The sequence below is a fragment of the Dermacentor albipictus genome, unplaced genomic scaffold, assembly GCF_038994185.2.
Source record: "Dermacentor albipictus isolate Rhodes 1998 colony unplaced genomic scaffold, USDA_Dalb.pri_finalv2 scaffold_53, whole genome shotgun sequence".
NCBI classification, from domain to species: domain Eukaryota; kingdom Metazoa; phylum Arthropoda; class Arachnida; order Ixodida; family Ixodidae; genus Dermacentor; species Dermacentor albipictus.
This window is the reverse complement of record NW_027225607.1, coordinates 658,997-680,042: the sequence shown is the minus strand read 5'-3', so window position 1 is coordinate 680,042 and position 21,046 is coordinate 658,997. Positions and strand designations below refer to the sequence as shown.

Here is a 21,046-nt window from a genome sequence, read left to right as displayed (position 1 = left end):
TACGTATTGAAGGAAATATCCGTGACGCATTTGTACATAAACAGTTTTTCTTATCGATATTGCTTGATATGGAGAAGGTGTACGATACAACATGGCGCTACGGAATCTTGAGAGATTTGTCAGAAATGGGCATCCATGGTAATATGCTGAACGTAATAAAAAGCTACTTATCCAATCGTACCTTCCGGGTAAACGTCGGCAATGTGCTGTCACATCTTTTTACGCAAGAAATGGGTGTACCCCAGGGAGGCGTGCTCAGCTGCGCGCTCTTTATCATTAAGATGACAACACTTCATGCTTCCTTACCACCGGCCATTTTGTATTCCGTCTATGTGGACAACATTCAAATAGGTTTCAAATCCTGTAACCTCGCAGTGTGCGAGAGACAGCTACAGCATGGTTTGAACAATGTGTCAGGGTGGGCAGAGAAAAAAAGGATATAAAATCAATCCTCATAAGAGTTCTTGTGTTCTGTTTACAAGACAGAGAGGCCTGGTTCCAGATCCTTGCTTAGAACTGTGTGGACAACAGATACCTGTAAATAAAGAGCACAAATTTCTAAGAGTTGTACTTGACAATAGACTCACTTTCATCCCACACATTAAGCATCTTAAAGAAAAATGTCTGAAAACAATGACCCTAATGAAACTTCTATCCCAGACTGCGTGGGGTAGTGACAGGAAGTGCCTAATGAATCTCTATAAGAGCCTGATTAGGTCACGATTAGATTATGGTGCCGTGATCTATCATTCTGCTGCCCTGAGTGCGCTAAAGATGCTAGACCCTGTTCGCCATCTAGGTATCCGCTTAGCCATGGCTGCTTTCAGAGGAAGTCCAATTCGAAGTTTATATGTAGAATCGAATGAGTGGTCCCTTCATCTGCAGAGAACAAACATCAGCCAAACATATTTTCTGAAAGTCCACTCTAATCCTCAACATCCGTGTTTTCATACCATTAATGATATGACATATGCTACACTCTTCTGCAGTCGTCCCTCCGTATGACAGCCTTTTTCGCTGCGTGTGAGGGAGCTTAGTGAAGAAATGCGTGTCCAACTCTTCGAGCTTCACCTAATGCATCCAGCCAAGCTGCTACCTCCTTGGGAGTGGCAGCTGGTAGACTGCGATATATCTTTCATTCAAGTTACAAAGCACGCTCCAGAGATTGAAATCCAAATTTCTGGGAACTCCAGTACAAACACTCCTGCACGGAGTTCTACACAGACGCATCGAAGTCACATGACGGGGTGTCCTATGCAGCCGTCGGTCCATCCTTCTCGGAATCCGATGTACTGCATCAGGAAACTAGTATCTTTACGGCTGTGGCCTACGCACTGTTGTTGGCTGTGGAGCATATCAGGAAATCAAAACTCCAGAAATCAGTTATATATACGGACTCTCTTAGTGTTGTGAAGGCCTTGATGTCATTCTGTAACCACAAAAATCCGGTAATTAATTAACTCTATTCTGTTCTGTGTAAAGTGTATATATGTAACCAGCATGTCATCATATGCTGGGTGCCAGGTCATAGGGGCATGGAAGGTAACATTCTGGCGGACCAGATGGCCACGTCAGTTGCATAGCATTCTCTTACTCCCACCGCTGCAGTCTCGGTCACAGATCTGAAGCCCTTCTTATGGAGGAAACTACGGAACCACTGGCAACGCCTGTGGGATGCGGAAACAAATAATAAGCTCCAAGTGATAAAGCCACAGTTTGGTTCTTGGCCCTCCGTAACAAAATCACGGCGAACAAATGTCCTATTCTGTCGCCTCAGAATAGGACACACATTTTGGCACGCATAACTTCTTACTCACTCTAAATGATCCTCCAACCTGTGGTAGATGTGAGGAGAGGCTGACCGTCCTCCACGTCCTCTTGAAGTGTCGGGCAGCCGAGTCTGAGAGAAGCACTTTCCCCTAGCATACCGGCAGGACATCCCCCTTCATCCTGTAGTGTTACTTGGCCCAGAACCGCTCTTTGACACCAATGCAGTCCTAGGTTTTCTGAAAGGTGTTGTGTTGCATGTTATTAGCCCCACACGTTCATAGCGTCTCCTCTCTTCAGACGATGCCGCTGTGATAGCTGTTTCGCATAGCACATGCCTCCAGGTCCTTGTGTTTCAAGGGCTCTAAGGAAGCAGTAATGCTCTAGCATTTCTTGTAATCTGATATATTTTACATATCGTATAATTCTTTTTAAATGCATCTCAATGTTCATAGTACAAGTCATATGTCATCGACATAATTTTATTATACAGATATTACGCACTTTAGAGCGACTATTTTTAAGGCCCCTTTACAGCCACGTCACACCAACTTCGTAGTACTCATACCTACATTGCAAACTCATCACCGCGGACCTGGTGCTCTTTGGCCATATCTGGCCCTTGCACCAAATAAAAACCATACATTCATTGAGCCGGTGGCAGCGCTGTCCGCCCCCTTGGTGGCGGCAGCCAGCACTGTGCCGCTGTCCCAGAAGGGGCCATCGACCTCACGGTTGGTGGCCTCCTAGGTTTTGTCACCTGAAACAGGGCCCTCAAGGGAAACAAATCGCTCGTAAAAGCGGGTGCCCAGCAGCTCGTAAGAGGTGATGGACACTCATACTTTTCAATACTATCTGGGCTGCTGGTTGTCTTCCATCTAAATCGAAAGAAGCTGTTGTCTTGAAGCATAGTAAAGATTCTTCATTGCTGACCAATTAGCATACTATAGCACTTACAAGTTGCCTTTGAAAGCTTTTTGAGAAAATGATCAATCGCCGTCACATACGTTTCCTAGAGTCCAACAAAATGCTTGACCCATTTCAATCTGGCTTTAGGGAAAGCTGATCTGCAACCGATCATCTCATGCGCATCGAAGCAAACATCCGTGATGCATTTGTACACAAGCACTACTTCTTGTCTATATTCCTCGTGTATATTCCTCGATATGGCAAAAGCATATGACATTACATGGCGGTATGGTATATTGCGAGACCTGTCGCACATGGGCATTTGACGAAATATGCTTAACACTATAGAAAGCTACCTGTACAACCATACTTTCCGAGTGAGAATCGGCAATGTATTGTCCCATCCACTTATACAAGAAGCTGGTGTACCTCAAGGAGGTGTGCTTAGCTGCATGCGCTTCATTGTTCAGATGACCTCGCTCTAAGCATTGCTCCCTCGAGCAATGATCTACTGTGTCGATGTAGACGATGTGCAGTTAGGCTTCAAAACCTCGCAGTTTGTGAACGACAGGTACAGCAAGGCCTAAACAAAGTGTCTAAATGGGCAGAAAAAAATGGATTTCAACTTAACTCCCAGAAAAGTTCCTGTGTTCTTTTAACAAGAAAGCGTTAACTACTTCCAGATTGCAGTAGAGAAGTGTCTGGCCAATGAATAACTGTAAACAAGGAACACAGGGAAACTTCATTTGTTTCACCCCTCATGTAATGTCCCGCCAGGGACCCTTGAGGTTCAAATAAATTAATAAACAAGTTTTTAGGCATTGCGCTTGATGCGAAATTGACCTTCATTCCACATGTCAAACATCTCAAGGCGAAATTCCTAAAGACAATGAACTTATTGAAAATTTGTTTCATGGAGCTTGGCGAAGTGACAGTAAGTGCTTGTTAAACCTCTACAGAAGCCTTGTTTGATCATGTTTAGATTACGGTTCCATGGTATACAGTCGCCGACTGATTTCTTGGACTCCAAAAATTCGGACATGCTCGATTATTTGGTCTGCTTCGCAGCACCACCATTCTCCCCTTAGACCATAATGTATAACAACTGCCGAAAGTTCGGACACCTTGCAACCTCTCGTCTAATTTTTCGGAAGCTCCTTGAGCCAACTCGATCGAGTGCACCATGCACCGACTCTGACCGGTGCGTGGTTCGACTTGCTGAACACCGTTTTTGTTTTGAACGGAGCCTCTTTGCTGCCCCATGAAGTGGCACTACTGCAAATCCTCGCTCATCGTTTCTGCCTGGTTCGATAGAGTGGCTACAGCAGTTCCGGTCTCAGCTTAGTAAGCCTTGTCAAGACAATCCAGCAACTAATTTGTTTCTTTCTTCATGCACGACGCTGCGAGTAGGCCACGTTTTTCGTTTGTGCGACTGGTGTCGGCGTGATGGCGTTGTGGTGTTTGCTTTGTGAGCTGTGTTGAGGTTGCAGTGATCCAACACAGCATACCTAAACATCACGTCAGGTGTCTAATGGCGCCGACAGTGCCCACGCAGACTGCGCTAGAGAAAGCAGGCAAGCGGGTACCAGGAGGCCTAGAATTTGTCGCCTTCTGATGTGCTCCCTACTCATGCCGAAAATGTTCTGCCGAGACCTGCGCAGTGGTTGCATTGCGATTCCAGACACCGTCTCATTTGACAGTTTCACAGGTGCTGACACTGCTGTACTAACATGCGCAGAACTTTGCGACGGCGAGATCATTCATCAGGTTTCTGCTGCACTGCCGGACGATGACTCCGAGTCAGAAGATGACGCACCATGTGCTACGCTGCTGTCACATGCGGAGCATGTTCAAGAAGTGTATGTGCGACCGTACGACCCTCTCAGAGATTCAGGCTTATCTGATTGCGCGTAAACGGAACAGTGTGCAACAGTGCATTCACGATTTCTTCAAGCCTACTGCCGAGCCCGAATAAGTGCGTGGAAATAAAGGATTTCTTTTTTTTTTCTTGATCTGCTTTTTCGGACACCTGTTTATTCAGATGTTTCCGCAGTCCTCGTGAGGTCCAAATAAATGTTCGGCAACTGTATCGCTCTGCTGCGCCGAGCGCCCTTAAGGTGCTGTATCCCGTCCACCATCTGGATATCCACTTGGCTACAGACGCCTTCAGAACAAGCCATATTGAGAGTCTATACATTGAATCGAATGAGCTGTCTCCTCGCCCACAAAGAATATATAGGAGTTTCACTAATTTCCTCAAAGTACAGTCTAACCCTCGACATCCTTGCTACACATGTGTTAAAGGGAAGCTGAAGAGTCTGTCGAATTCAATAAGACGCTCATATACGGATGCGGGAACCTTATAAACCATGCACATGAAATTTTGGGCGGGATTTTTAACTTAGGAACGACGTAATCGCCGGTTAAAATTGTGCTGTCACTCCGCCCCCCATCGAGTGCCGCGCACTGCTGCTGACACTGACGATACGAGTGGAGACCGGAAACCGCACCGTAGTGACGTCAGCACTGGTGTTCCGCTCCTTCGCAAGTCTCCGCGACCGTGCCTGACTGCGCTTGTTTCTGCGTGCGTGCCATCATAATCTGCCTCGCTCGAGCCTGCATTCCTTTGTTTGTGTGTATGTAGAGTGCTAGTTGACATGCGCAGCATTGATTGAAGTGGTGGGTTGATCATGCCGGCGTTCTGTGCAGCCTACGGTTGCACGAACACCGGCGGCCGCGACGATGTTCCATTACTCCCCGCAAGACAAGAAGCTTGCAGCTAAGTGGGAGGCTGCTGTGAATCGGAAGAATTTCAAGCGCTCAAGAACAAGAGTGCTGTGCTCTAACCACTTTCATGACGATGATTACTACCAGAGTTTATCAATAAGGCGTGAATGAGTGAGAGTATGACTTTCTGCTAGCAGGCTTTCTAAACGCAGTGCGAAAAGGTCAGGGCAACGAATGCACAAAGGTGGGATGGGTGCAGGCGGACGGATGGTAACTGGTGTTGGAAAACCTTATGAATACACAAACTCGTCCAAACCTGGATTTGATTTATTGCTAGCTCCTTCGTGTTAGCACACTGAACGAAAGGTACATGTCCATCTCCCAACCTTGACGCAGGTTTGGTCGCAAACCGCTGTTAATTTTCTATTTGCACGTGTGTTGTGAAACAGCCAACATGCAGCTACCATAATGCAGTGCAAGTCTAAAGTTTTCGTGTGTTCGAAAGCCATCGCACGTCAGGACGCTGCGCTCCCCCTTGTGCACAGAGAGAAAGCGGCTGTCTCACGTAGCCGACGGAATTCACTGCCTTTATGGCTCCAGTTACGATTAGCGTGCGGATGGCACGCTGATGAAGGACACTACACGTGCTACAAGAGCCAGAAAACTTTTCGCGCCTGTAAACCATTTGTGTAGATTGCCGACAGCTTTGGGGCAGCGCACAAATGCCGACGATCGCATCCCTCTTTACGTTCCGCGAGGAGGCATGCAGGAACATAACAGTACAGTTGTTTTCCCGGAAACGAACTCACTGGATCGCTGAATACAGCTTTGCAAATAACGTACTCGCCAAGGAACATTTCTAACACGAGGAGATGCTAACACTTCGCTTTTGTTCGCGTCGAAAGTACTGCTTGCTACCATCATCTCTTGCTTCTTGGAGAGGCCGGTTACGTATACATGTAGGGAGCAATGCCAAACTCCTCAGAGAAACGCAGGCTCTCGAAATTTACCATTACTGTCTCATCAAACCACAGCTCCAAACCACCTTGCACCGTGCTTCATGTGTGGCGGCAGCGGCCGGTCGGGACGAACACCAATGTTGACGTCACTAGGCGCCCGACCAATCACAGGCGGAAATGAGGCGTGCGAGCTGCCCGAGTCTGCTGCTGCACTTTTCATCGAAATAAAACCGGTTTGCACTTTCTTTCGCTCAATTTCAATGCGATATTTGGATTGGGAGGGTTGAAAACCATTACGTAGAGCTCTTCACTCATTTTTTCTGGAAAACTCTTCAGCTTCCCTTTAACGATATGACGTGTGCTGCACTATTCCATAATCGACCCTCAGTGAGAGAGCCTTTTGCAATGTTGGTAGAAAACTTGGGGATGAAGTGGGTGTCCCAATCCTCAAGCATTGCCTAATGGCGCCAGTAAAGCTGTTACCACCGTGGCAATGGCAAATCGTTGAATGCGATACATCATTTGTAGATGTTACAAAACACGCTCCGGATGCACGCATACATGTGCACTTTCGAGAGCACCAGTTGAAGTACACCTGCCCAGAGTTTTACACAGATGCATCAAACTCACAAGCTGGCATCTCTTATGCGGCTGTTGGCCCATAATTTTTGGAATCCGACTTTCTAAATCCTGAAACTAGTATCTTCACAGCAGAGGCCTATGCAATACGTTCGGCTACTAAACACATTAAAGGGCCCCTCACCAGGTCTGGCCATGTTGAGCTGACAGGCTCAGAGCATACATTGAGCTATAACAATCGGGTCTGCAAAGTAATACATCGCTACGGGCTGCAGAAAGATCTGAAATTTCAAACCGAACGCCATTTTTCCTTTTCTTCGCGGCCGCCGCGCTCCAAGCCGGACGATGACGTAGTCATGCCCCTGCGCCTACGTAGTTGTATCCGCAGTGTGACGTCGCACGTGGTGACACATGACTTCGAGAATTATTCAAGACATCTGTTATCTATGCGATCTTTTACTTGAATGGACAAACTCAAGTTTAAAGAAATAATAAAACACACAAACGGAATGTCTGCGTGTTTTTTGTTTTACTTCGCACCGGAGCAAGAGAGATGTACTTCCGCTTCGTCTGCTTGTTCCCATGGTCATGCGGTCACAAGCGCAGGTACCGAAACTATGCCATTTTCTGCCGTGTTCCAGTGCGTGATCATGCTCTGCAATCGTCTTGTCCTGTCTCAGTATTCGTGTAGCACTGAATTATACCTCTAGTCATGTTTCCTTGTGCACAGCGCACAAAATCGTGCAATGCGCGAACGAGACAACAGCTCGTGCTTGACGCCGTCGGTGGAAGTGCATAGCGCCGAAAAAGAAAAGGAGAAAAAAAAATGAAGGCGGGGCCTGTGATGTATGCGTCACGCAATCCTCGAGGTCCACTTTGGGAGAACACAGGGAAGGAATTTCGCTTGCATGGGCTAGACAGGGCGAGTGGAGAGAGTGTCTTGCTTGGCAGTGGAGCCCGCCTGCTGAAACCATGGGTTTACGGCGCTGAAATATTTCTATCTTGACTATTAATGAGCCGATTTGAAAAACTTTTGTGGCAGAACGCTCGCTAGGGGACTTTGTAAGATAGTTCAGCACAAAGTATTCATGAACATGTAAGAACTTCCAACTTATAACCAAAATTTGCTATGGAGCCTGGTAAGGGGCCCTTTCAGAAGGCAAAGCTCCCAAAGGCCATCATATTCAGATTCCTTGAGTGTCGTAAAAGCTTTACAATCTTACAAAAACAGAAAAACCCTGTAATAAACTTTCAGTATTCACTGCACTGCAAAAGGTATGCATCCAGCCAGCAGGTTGTAATATGTCGCGTGCCTGGGCACAACTGCATAGAGGTTAACAACCTCTCAGATAAAATGGCAACCTCCATAGCAACAAAACTTAGAAATCTGTGCATACCCATTCCTGCTACAGACCCGAAGCCATTTCTATGGAAAAAACTCTATAGCTATTGGCAACACTTGTGGGATGAGCAAACATTGAATGATAGCCACTGTTAGGGAACTGACGGTCATTAGAAAAGTCACGATGATCTGAAGTTCTCTTCTGCTGCCTCAGAATAAGGCGTACATTGCTACACATTCGTACCTTATAATGGGTGTTGTGGCAGATGAGAAGGGCTGACCATACTCCACGTCTTGGTGGAGTGCTGGGAAGCAGAAGAAGAGCGAAGATGGCACTTTCCTTTGGCATACAAACAATGTATCCCTTTATATTCGACTCTGTTTCTTGGCCCAGAACCACTGTTTGAAACCAAGGCAGTGCTGAACTGATTACATGATGTTGTGTTGCATGCTATTAGCTTGAGAGATTCGTAGCCATCCCTCTAGAGGGTATTGCTTCGAGCGTACTGTTTTGTAGAGCATATGCCTGCAGACCTTTGTGCTCAAGGGTCTTGGTGAGGTGGTCGTGCTAGCAGAATTGACACATTTTTCTGTGTTGTTTCATTTTAGAATGTATTTTATGGTCATCGCCCACGTCACTCATCCTTGACATTATTGTAATGCTTGCATGTTTTATGTACCCTACAGGGAATATTTTAGGCCTCTATACAACCTTGCTACATCTGAAACTTGTCATTCACCACATGATCGAATTTCCCACACCATTTCTTGGTGCTCTTGGGCCACCCCTGGCCCTTGCGTCAAAAATACCTATACATCATCATCCTCATCACTGGCACTCACTTGCTGAAGAGGGTTGTACCTGAAAAATATCGAAACAATCACTTAGGTAAAAAATTGTGTATTTGGACTTATGTCTGTGTGTATGCTGTTCTTAAGACTGGATGACTATAAAACTACAGTACGAATGATTTAAAAAAATGCACAAAATTAAGCTTAATAAAAACTCTGACATAATATGCCCCTCATGAGGTCTGGTTGGTAGACATGCTTTTGGCTCCACTGGCTGCAAAATGGGGACTGTAAGTGAACACCATGTTTCACCATTCATCTGCAGTCCACTGAAGATAACCTTCAGGGAATGCAAACATCTTTCCTCTCGCCTTACTGAAAAGAAGCAGCTTCTTGGCAGCGCTTGGGTTTCTGAAACCTGCTTTGAAAAGCCATTGTCTCACCAGTTCTGTGCAAGCATCACAGCCGACCACATCTCTGACCTGAGCAGCAGTCATGGAAGGGTTAGCATCAGCAACGGAAACCAATTCAGTGTCTTCAATAGTTTTGCAGACACAATTTCTTGCTGCATCACCAGTGTGCCCCTCATCTCTGAATGCCTGCACGATTCTGTTAACAGGGGCTTGCGTTATACCCAACGTGTTTGCCATCTCCCTCTGGGATGTACACTGTAGGGACATATATATTGCAGCCTCTCTCGTTTGTTTCCGCACTCGAAAAGGCATTTTTCATATTGTGCAAAAGTCATTGCTTGTTTGCATGGTAAAGGCATTATTAAATACCTGAAGCTGTGATCATGACCCCTTACAGTGTCGGCTGGCGCAATACAGTGACATTTGTTGTCTAGTCCACGAACATTATTTCCAAGTGCGCGCGCACACGCGCACGCGCACACACACACACACACACACACACACACACACACACACACACACACACACACACACACACACATACATACAAAAGTGTGCAAAAATGAAGACAGCAACATCTGAGTGTGTCTCGACTTCCTGGATGCTTGCACTTTCTGCATGGCTGTGTAAGGCATTCATAAGAGATAAAAATAGAAAAGGGGGATCCGATAAGGCAGAAAAAAGCACAGGGGGTTATTTTGCCTGGCAGAACAGCACAGCCGAGGACACTTGCACTGGGCTGCGCGCCCGCGCATATTCTTCACCATTTCACCAATGTGCTACGTTGCATGGCGCTGGCCGGCTCTCCAGTCGATGCTCCTTATTAAAGTTGCGATGGTCTACATCCTTCACATGTGAGCTTATGCTTGCTTAATGTGGAAACATACTGAAAAGAGTTTGAACCCTTACTGCTTGTTTAAACTGCATATTAATGTTAAAGGAATAAAACATCTGTTTTGCAAGGAACAATGACGGCAGGGATCTTTGCCAGTGAATCTCACATCTAAGTAAGCAAGAAACAAGAAATTGAATTTTCAACCTAATGCCTTAGATAAGCTTCAGATATCTTGCACAACTGCCTCATGGATGAAGCGTTCTGTTTACTGCAGGGAAATTCTTCAAGACACCAAGGAGATCCAAAAGCTTCGTAAACGGCCCAATGGTGTCAGCGTCATAGGCCTCAACTTGGGCAAAAAGCTCACTGCTAAGGAGGAACTTGTGATTGTAAGTTGGACCTTTGCTCCAGTGGTGTCCCTTTTTTTGTACTGACTTCCAGCTGCATTTCTTGATGTTGAAAGGATCAGTGAGGTCTGTACTAGAATATATGACTGATGTTCCAGTACACTTTTGTCGTAGAGCAATGGTTTTCCATGTGTTTGGGCCCAAGCACAAGTTCCCAGCAGATGCTCGTCGTGCTTTCATGCTTTGCTAGCCACTTGTGCTGTGATCTGGCATGAGCACACTTGGGCAACGAGTGAACATCGCCCTTATTGTTGTCCCTCATGATACCAACCAAGGCTGTCAAAAACTGGTGGCTCTATCTGGAGGGCAGGGATAATGGCCTTTTATTAATACGCTAGGAGTAGGGCTCCAGGAAAGCAGGCAGCTTTATCCATGTCTGTAAAATTTGTAGTTCTAATGTGGAAGAGAAATTGTAAGGCAAGGTTAGGTTGAACAAACTTGCGAGGTGGCTTAGAACAAGTTGCAGAGCTCTGCACCATCTCTGATATGGTGGGTGACAAGTGAAATTTGTGTGGAAATGACTGAATGAGTGCAATATGCATATTCTGTATATTGAAGGGCAACAACATTCCAAACGTAATGCTCGTTCATTTGTACAGCAAGCATAATGGGTTGAACTGCTTCCTGCAGCCATTGTGCACTTGAAAGCAACACCTATTCTTGTTGAACCAAACATCCATGTTGTCGTGCCTTGCATTTATTTAGGATTAAAGTTACTTACAGTTATCCTCACCCAGAATCGCCTGTTTTGAGTAGTGCAAGAAATCTTAATGGATGCCTTGCTAGAAGTAGTTCCTCACTGGACCTGGACAAAATGAATTCTGCAAGTAGTAACTGAGATGAACATCTTGTTCTGTCTTGTGGCAGGAGGTTGCAGGTTCACTTTCAGCAAGCAGAAAGAGCCACTTGATGTAATAGGAATAACAAAATTTCGGCAGTTTTGGAATGTAAGAAACTCTTTTACAACAGTTGTAATGTCTTGCTTGCTTGTGTAAAAAGAACATTCTATGGTCGCGAACATGACGAGTTGTCTGAGGATGGCTGTGAACCAAGTGTGAAAACAGATTCTATCTAAATTGGGAAATCATTTTGCTTGACTGCGCCCAATTTGATTAGGTCTGTGGCAGTTAAAGAGTGTAGGAAGAAGGTGTTTGACTAAGCCATCAATTTTCTGAAGAAAGATTATTGAAACTAGCAAAAATAATAAACTTGGTTTTCAGTTTAGAACAATGATATCACAGTTTTAATAACTGCACCTTTAGTGACATCTTAAGGGGGCAGAATTGATGTAGTAATAGATTTTAAGCACCATTTTTTGAAACCCTCGTAAACGTAATGATTTCTCATATGCTGTAAGCTTGTGCTGTCGAACCCAATGATAACAAAAGCACAAGGGAACGAAATTCTCGTCACAGTGAAATACTTTTGTATCCCCAGTGAATGCCCACAGGTTTCAATGCATTTTGTATCTCAACAAAATGTCACAAAAATAGAATTTCGTATGAATGTAATTTTGCCATAACATTAGTTCTTGTATTGTCTACTCGTGTAATGCTAACAGAGTCCAAGAAGTACTCAAATGTGTTTTGTGCCCATTTAAGTTAGGTAAAATGCTTCTACAGCACATGGCTGCCACCCGTTTTTTTAGAAAAACAGCAAAGCACCGGAAACGATTGGAAGCACCAGAAACGTGCTGTGGCCACCATCTTGTATGTTGACTGCCTGTTTGAAATGGTACTGCTGATCGATTGCAGTAAAGGGCCCTGTCTTGTTTGCCTTCCTTCGCATATCACACACAGCATTAAGCAGGCCAGGCTGTGGCAGCTATTGCAGGTGCTCAACCTACTGCATACCTATTGTACAAGAATTACCAGAGGGTAGTACTCTGGCGCTGTAATTGTTCAGCTATGGTTAGTTTACGTTCGTGCTTGTCGCATTCGTGTAGCTTCATTTTTCTGCACTTTATAGGCTTTGAAGCGACTCTGTATTTCTAAACATAACCAGACTCTCCGCAAATTGCATAATCATTGTGATTTGTTGCATTTATATTTGCAAAGTCACAAAACCATTCGAAGCCGGAAACCCGCCATGGTGGCTTAATGCCTATGGTGTTGTGATGCGTAGCACAAGGTTCCAGGATCGAATCGCGGCCGCGACGGCCGCATTTTGATGGGGGCAAAGTGCAAGAATCCTCATGTCCCATGCATCAAGGGCACATTATAGATTTTCTGGTGGTCAAAATTAATCCGGAGTCCCTCATTATGGCATGCCTCATAATAAAATCGTGGTTCTGGCACCTAAAACCCCAGAATTCATTCATTCATATGAAGCCAGAGGGACAAAGTTCGGGCAAATACTGTATTTCCTTGCTTAATCATCACACTCGTGTAATGATCGCACCCCTGAATTTTGTCATCAAAATTCTTTTTTTTTCTTTCCCATGTAATGATCGCACTCCGAACTTGCTGCAGCGATATGTCATGTGCCAAGTCTAACTAATTATGATCGTGCTTACCATCTGTCAAATGCTGTCGAGCTGTTACTAATAAATTATGAAATTGTGAATGCTACGTGAACGACCCCAAGACGTACCAAGCGGTCTGCACGCACCAATTAAGCAGATGCCCCATTTCATTCCTTTCACACTTTCCACTCTTCCATGAAAAAAAAAACAGAAGCTACAACCAAACTTGCCTTGGCTTTATTACTTGTAGGCTTTATAATGGGTGTAGTCAACAACAAAAAAGGCACTTTTCGATTCTTCTTGTCTGCACTCGTGGGCATGCAACAAATCACAAGCGGCAACGATAGTAGCCACGCTTGCACTTATACATTGGAAGTGTACTCTATTCATACGCCGACGCTTGTAACACAGCTAAGGTATTCGACCACCCTTAGCGGAAACATTGCCAAATTAGGATAGTAGTGAAGACAAATGCCACAGTTTTCGCAGCATGCCGGCCATGTGTTTCTATGTCACTGGCTGCTATGCGCGCCCATCTCTGTTTCTGTCCCCCCAAAGTGGACATGGCTACGTTATGGCTGCAAACTTGCTGATATTAACGATATTATTCATTGCTGATATGGAATAAACTGTTTCAATGCACGTAATGTACTCACGAGAAGAAAAAAATGGCTGTGGCTTAGGTAAGGTTAAGCCCAGGATGCGAAGCATACTAGCCTTTATTTTAGTTCTTGAACCACTGTTTAGCCTGGTGAACTGCTGTTGCTTGGCTATATTTGGTTCGGCTAGACGAAGAAACAACTCATGCGTTACTCTGCTTCGCCATCAAGAGTGGAACGCGACAGCGTTCCCATCGACCCGCCATTACAATGGGCTACGGCGCAGCGACTACGCGCCCCGCATTGGACGCGGTGAGCGTCGAGCAACGCAGCGTTCGGCGCGGCAACGAAATGTGCGCCTGAGCAAGCGACGCACGCCTGAGCGTTAGAAACAGCTCGTTTCTAAGGCAACACCGCATTCACTAGAGACGCTTTTGTACCGCTTTGAAGCATCGTACTCGTGGCTCAGTGGTAGCGTCTCCGTCTCACACTCCGGAGACCCTGGTTCGATTCCCACCCAGCCCATCTTGCAAGAGTTGAGCCAAAGCCACTTCTCCTCTGTCGCGACGTCACGGTGTCACGTGGTATTGAAGGCGACACCGCCGCGCCTGAGGAGCTGGGTTGAGCTCTCGTAATATGCTTCGCATAAAAAAGCCGCGCTCAGTGCGTTGGCTTGCTTCGCAGGCTGCCATTTTTGTTTTGGTGTCACACACTCTAACAGTGGCAGGAGCCTGTTTGTCTACCTGTTGTCATTCCATAGCAAATGCGGGATGAAAAAAAAATGCTTTTTTTTATTTTCACGGGAAATTTAACCAGCGTAATGATCCAACCCCTAAATTTGCATCCGTTTTTCTTGAAAAGAAAGTGCGATCATTATGCGAGTAAATATGGTACATCTATACATTCGAGCATTTTAAAATAAGTGCTCGTTAGAGATATTGCCTATAATTAGTGAGAGAAAATTTAATACAAAATTTGTAGAGTGAAACCAGTTTCTCAGTTTTCTATTCTGTAGGTAAGGTTGATGGGTCTAAGGATTGCTGAAAAAGCTTAGTTGCTAGTCGCGGAACAGGTCGCCATAGCCCTGGCCATGACCGACCCCTCGCGCACCAACGTTTTCACCGACTCACGAGCGGCGATCAAAGCTTTCGAATCGGGTAACCTAGCCCATGAGGCTGCCTCCATTCTGGAAAAGAGAACAAACCCTGGCACTCACTTCATCTGTTGGTCTCCCGCCCATATGGGTGCGGACGTTCATCAGAACATACCTAACCTCAACGAGCTTGCCCATGACCGTGCGCGAGATCTAACACGCGGCGGCGGCATGGAGGCCTCATGGGGACAGGATGAAATCCAGCAGAACGATCCGCTCCTTACTTTTCACAAGATAACATCTCACTATCAGCTTAGCAGAAGGGCCTATCCTCTTCCTCACCCGAAGTTAGACAGGTCTCAGACAGTTTTACTTAGAATGCTCCAGACGGGCTCATTCCCTTCGCTGGGCTTTCTCAGCCGTATCTACAGAGACGTCGATTCGAGCTGTCCGGACTGTAATGAGATCTATTGTTCCTTAGCGCACATGCTCTGGCAATGCCCCGCGTTACCTAACGGCCCTCTCTCCGGCGAAGCCGGCTGGGAAGAGGCACTCCGGAGCCCTTCGCTTCAGACACAACTAGAGGCAATCCAGAGGGCCCGAGAAAGGGCGGAACATCACGGCGTTCCTGCCCCGACTTGGACGCGGCCAGCGGCTTCCGCGGGTCCCCGATAGGGGCCTCCGCTGAAGCTCCTCAGGATCAAATAAAGTTCATTGTCTGTCTGTCTGCTATTATTGTGCCAAGCTTGGAGGTATTCACCGTATGGAATTGTAGCCTTATGATGAATGTATCTCAATTTGTCAATCAGTGTGGCAACAGCAACTGCAGAAATAATCACTTGAGGCACAGGTAAGTAATCACATTGCACCACAAAAGGCAAATCTGGGTTAAGTCTACAAGAACAGTTTTTACTAAACCTGGTATGTAAAATAGTTGCACATTTGTCAATAGGAACAGCTTTACCCAATGAGTTAGGGTGATATCATCTGTACAAGGGTTTATAATGTGCCAGAATTTGGATACATTAGTGTTTGGTGGCGTAGCAAGAACATTAGTTAGAAAAATATATTTTGGTGACATTTAGTGCATTAATATTTGCCTATCAGATGCAGCATTCTGTTTTGCCCACTGTGATTTGGTTGGTGATTGGTTAGTTAAATGATCAAGACACTTCTTTTTGTTTGACATGGTGCTACTGTTATAGCATGGTGCTTGAGGATTAGAAGTGATGATACGAATATGGATGGGCTTCCTTGTTAATCGTTCGACTTCGCATTCTCCATGTGTATTGAATGTTGCACTTGTCCAAACCTTATGAAACGACAACCATAGATTCAGAGAATTCACAATTTGTGGCATTGAAGGTAGCTCTCTTGTGATCGACAATAATTTTCTTCCCTTTATTAGTTTTCATTGCAAGTGGGAAAATGGAAAAAGTGAGAAATGCATGATCGCTTATCGGGGAAATTGGGTCCGTCAAGGGTCAAGACTAAGTTTGCAGAGTTACTTAGATTTGTGTTCTATCTATAGTGTAAGCTCAGCTTGTCACAGAGCCTACAAGAATATCATGAAAGTTCTGGTGTTACAGGAGGATGGTAATAGGCATGGTGGCTGAGCATTCTATGATATGTGTGGCAAGTTGCCATGTAGGAACAGAGGCAGGGAAGAAAAACAGATATGAAAGAAATTAGTGGCATCGTGAAGTTCATCTGAATAAAAATGTGGTTGTAGTGGACGGAGGATGATAGCGTGTGCCAATGACGCATTTCTTTGAGGGGTGGACATTTTGCAACCAGCCATGAGGTTGGTAAAGGGGGGGTACACATTCAAATGAACTTGTTCTCCTTTATTATCCCTCTTGTGTCATCATTTTTGCACCTTTCTCCTAAATATGCAAAACCAACATGCCCAGATTGCCATCCTAACAACAGTGAAAGAAACGCGGTCCTATGATGCAGCATAGAAAGGGGGGTGCATATGCAAAAAATTTTTTTTCATTGTGATAGCAATTATATATGGACACTCTAGAGGGATTCCTGTCGTTGCCGTGATGTTCCATATAAAGTGCAAGCGTGATAACATCGTCGCCTTTGCACCGAATACTATGTGTGTGAGTGAAACTTGCGAGAGTCACCCGATAATCGTGGCTCAGTCTGGTGCGCACGATGCACTGAGGGGAGGCATGGGGCTGGCATTCTACTCTGGTGGCTGATGTGGCAGGCGTCCTATCTTGAAAGCGATCTGTGATGTGGACAAAGTGCACCGAGTGCTGGTAGCTTCGTATGCACTGTGCTTTCGACGGTTAGTTCTCGTTGAAGCGAGGGGCAGCATGAAGGTCAATTCGCTCACTGTTGCTGCCGCACTTCCTCACTCCAGCGTTTTGACAGTGAGTTTCTGCGGTCATAGAGTGATATTTGTTGATGTTTTCCTGTTCATGGATGACACTGTGCTTGTTAATTTAGTTAGTAAGCGAATGTTTGCAATATTATACTGCCGATAAAACTACTATCCTTACTTTGTATAGCTGTCAATTAATTTGCTATCGCAATGGGTGCTTTGCCTTTCGGGCCAAAGTGCGGCTTCTTTCTTTGCATTTTCAATTCGACCATGCATTCTGCTTCACCCTACCGTGATTGCTAATTGTTGACAGAATAAAGAAATGCTCAGCTCATTGCTGTCAAAATACATGTGAAACATGCTTCCTTTGCGCACAGGCAGCTGTAATGAATTGCAATGCCAGATATTCCTCTTTTCACTTGGTTCTTTTCCTTTTAGTTTTGCACGGGGAAGTACGGTGCTGTAGCTGTCTGAAGCTCCAATCTCTCCTTTATGCAGAGGTACCACTATGGCGGCGTTGCATCAGCAGAAAGCTGCACAATCTGCGCTGCAAGGCACGTCTCTAAGCCTAGTTTTTGTCAACAGCACACTAAAAGAGTGTGATTTTTCTCAGCTTCTACTTCAGATTTCTTTCTATGTCCCCACGTAATTTGAAAACACTCTGGAATTGAAAAAAAGAAAAAAAAAACTGACCCTTCAAAGAGCTGGACAGTACGACCAGAGCGGTCAGTGGCAAACCAGAATGGTGGGTGGCATTTCCACCTCACGGGGAGGTGATGATAACTTTGAGCTGCCCAACAGTTTATGCACTCCAAACGATTTCCAGACTAGATTGCAAGAAATTGAGTGTCAGATGAAATAGCAAGACGTATGTTGCCCCCTGTACGCTGTTCTAGCACAGCGATGTACTCCAAAGCGTTGCACTTTCTGGTTACTTACATGTGTTGGAAGCCTCATTTAGGTTAGTACAATACAGTCGATGGCCCATTTTTGACATGCCTGGTAATTCGGATGCCTTTGAGGTACTGCCACGTACCCCATAGAGCTAATGTAAGGATGCCTGAATATCATATGCTGCTTGCCCCTTCTGCTCACATCAAGGTGTGCTGGAGTTCTAATTACGCAAGTCCTTGGTGGGCCTTACTGGGTAGATGCCTTGCAGTGTCCAACCGAAGACCGTCTCAACTGCACATAGGTCATGGCTTAGGCATTTTATTCTTCCAGTCACTATGCGCCAATAGTATTTTGATCCTATAGTAGCACTGATTGTCGTAATCGGCCGATCGCCCAGTCGGTGCTCATCAGCGACAAGATTCTTGTGTTCATGCAGCAGTGCGAGGAGGTCTTGACCAATGGCTGGAGTCATCACAGTGCCTCCGATGTGCCTACCGTGATATCGCAGGAGTAGAAATTACTATGAAGTTTGAGCCTGATGCTTTGACAGCTGCAATGGTGGGAACACTTGGAAGCAGCACACGTCAACACAGAGGTATTCTGTTGCAAGGGAAGGCAGGTCGAGCCTTTTGGACAGGTCGCGTCAGATGAACGTTCTCTGTCTGCCGGTGTCAAGCAGTAACCAAACTAATATGCAGTTGTGCTTTACAGACACCCACACTGTGGCCGTTTGCATCAGGACAAATGCCGACGTAGAACGGCGAGCAGGAGCACTTGTCACTTTTCGTAGTCTTGTGGTTGACGCACAAAAGGCTGTGGGGGGATGGGAACGAAAGGGAAGGAGGGAGGGAGGCATTGGGCTCCAGCAACAGCTGCGCATTTTGCGACCGGGCACAAGGGAACTGACAATCATGACTCAATCTCTCGTGTGATAGGGAGGGAAAAGGGAAGGCAGCGCGTGTGGAAGGAGGGGACAGCTTCTATTCTGCCAGCAACTGCGTACTTTGTGCGGCGGTGTATGGTTGCATGCCGTGCAAGCTAGTGCATGTATGGTTGCATACCTTAGTGCATGCTGCGTCCTTGGGGCTGTTTGCGTTGAAGCGATAGACAGCACGAAGGCCACTTCGCTCGCTGCTGCTGCCGCACTTGCTCACTCCAACTTTTTGACAGTGAGTGTCTGCAGTCATCAAGTGTGATGTTTACCAAGTTTGCCTATGGGGTGCTTGTTAATTCAGTTAGTAAGCGAATGTTTCCAAGTTTATATGGCCGATAAATCTACTGACCTTATTTCATATAGCCGTCTACTAATTTGCTATCATAACTAATGATTCACTTTTCGAGGGACACTGTGACTTTTTTGTGCGTTAATGTGGCAGTATCTTACGAAGGTGGGTTTAAAGGAAAGTGCACAAGTTGCAATCTGCTAACTACGATAACATTTCCGTTGTGGCAGCAATTCAAAACAAGCCTTCTATGTATTGGGCCCGTTTTTTTTTTCTTTTTATAACATTGCAGGATGACCCTTTCAAGTTGAAGACAGGAGGCATGATTGACATGAAGGCCCTTAAAGGGAAGAGGTAGGCCATATGTGTTCATCTCATGCCCTTTTGGTGGCAAGTTTCATTGTGACATTGATGTTTGTGTTTTAATTTCACGTGTACTAGTAGTAACCAACGCTTGCAAGCAACACTGAGGTTTTGTTGCAAAAATGAAGTGTTAGAGATGTATCATTGGGAGAAAGTATGCAAAATCCCATCACTTAAAAAAGGCCCCTCAACCTTTCTGAGCTTGCAAACTAGTTTTAATTTTTATTTCATCTTTCATTCAACAGAATTTTTTTTTTATGTTGCCCATGTCATTCTACTCCTTGGCTGGATTACCCAATCTCGTGCCACGTGGGCACAGAAAATTACCTTAACTTGGTGATGCCTGTCATTCTAATGCCATTAGCTTAATACCTTACAGACAAAGCTAATCTCATTTTCTCCAGCATCATTCATTATTTAAGTGGGGACAAGGGTCTTGGAGACAAAAAAATTTTTAAAGTTATTTTTCATTTTTTTTTCTAGTATTGTTATCACAATGCACCTACTGGGAAAAAAGCTAGCTTAAAATGATGGGGCAAAAAAATGCTGCGTTTATTCCACTAAATGCTCAGTTTTGCCCATGGAAGTACTGAAAATGACTCGTTTTGTGCCATTCACTTTTTCGAAATGGCTTATCAGAGCCAGGCCATCTTGGTCTCGTTTGAAAAAAAAAAAAAAGAAACATCATTGCAGCTTACTTTTGGGCCAAAAATGCTGCTTCAGAAAAAGCTAGCTGTTCCTGTAACATGAAATATATATTTTTCACTCTTTTTAGTTTTTTGTTCTTCTGAAATAATTATTTAGTGATGAATAATTTATTAAAAAATTACTAACTATTTCTGAAATATTTCTTAGTTCTTCCTTTTTGGCCTGTATACTTGAAAGCCGCAGAGTGAAGAATCACTGTGGTACAGTGAAATACCGTAAGAGCGAACCTCACATTAACGATTTTTTCAAATTAACGCACACTTTGAAAATGCCCACCAAATGCCCATTGGTTGAATGTAAAAATTTTTTGCTGCAATGAATTTCAGAATACCAAATTTTTTAGAAAAATGCACCGAATTTCATTGTCATCGTATCTTAATAACACTTCACAATAACGAATTTCGAACGTAAATGGCACAAACGATGACAAATACTTCATATGTGCCACTACCATCATTATCAGTATGCCTGCCTATATTTCTCTATGCTCCTGCCCTTCTTTTTGTGTTTGCCCTATCGGCATTGCCTGCACTTGGAATCGGGCCTCACCGGCCCTCGGCGTCTTTGTTCCGTCAGCCGGGTACCTCGGCACGTTTGTTGGAGGGCTGTTTTGTTCGCATTAAATGTTAGATGT

General features: G+C 45.1%; 1 protein-coding gene across 1 annotated transcript in view; it reads left to right on the top strand.

Annotated features, from left to right (window-relative positions):
• Positions 1–21,046, top strand: part of LOC135900795 (splicing factor C9orf78) — a 253,901-nt gene that overhangs the window by 40,294 nt on the left and 192,561 nt on the right. The window contains exons 2-3 of the mRNA XM_065430376.2: positions 10,598–10,712; positions 19,634–19,695. Of these exons, the coding sequence (XP_065286448.1) occupies positions 10,598–10,712; positions 19,634–19,695 (177 nt within the window). The remainder of the gene's footprint in view (positions 1–10,597; positions 10,713–19,633; positions 19,696–21,046) is intronic.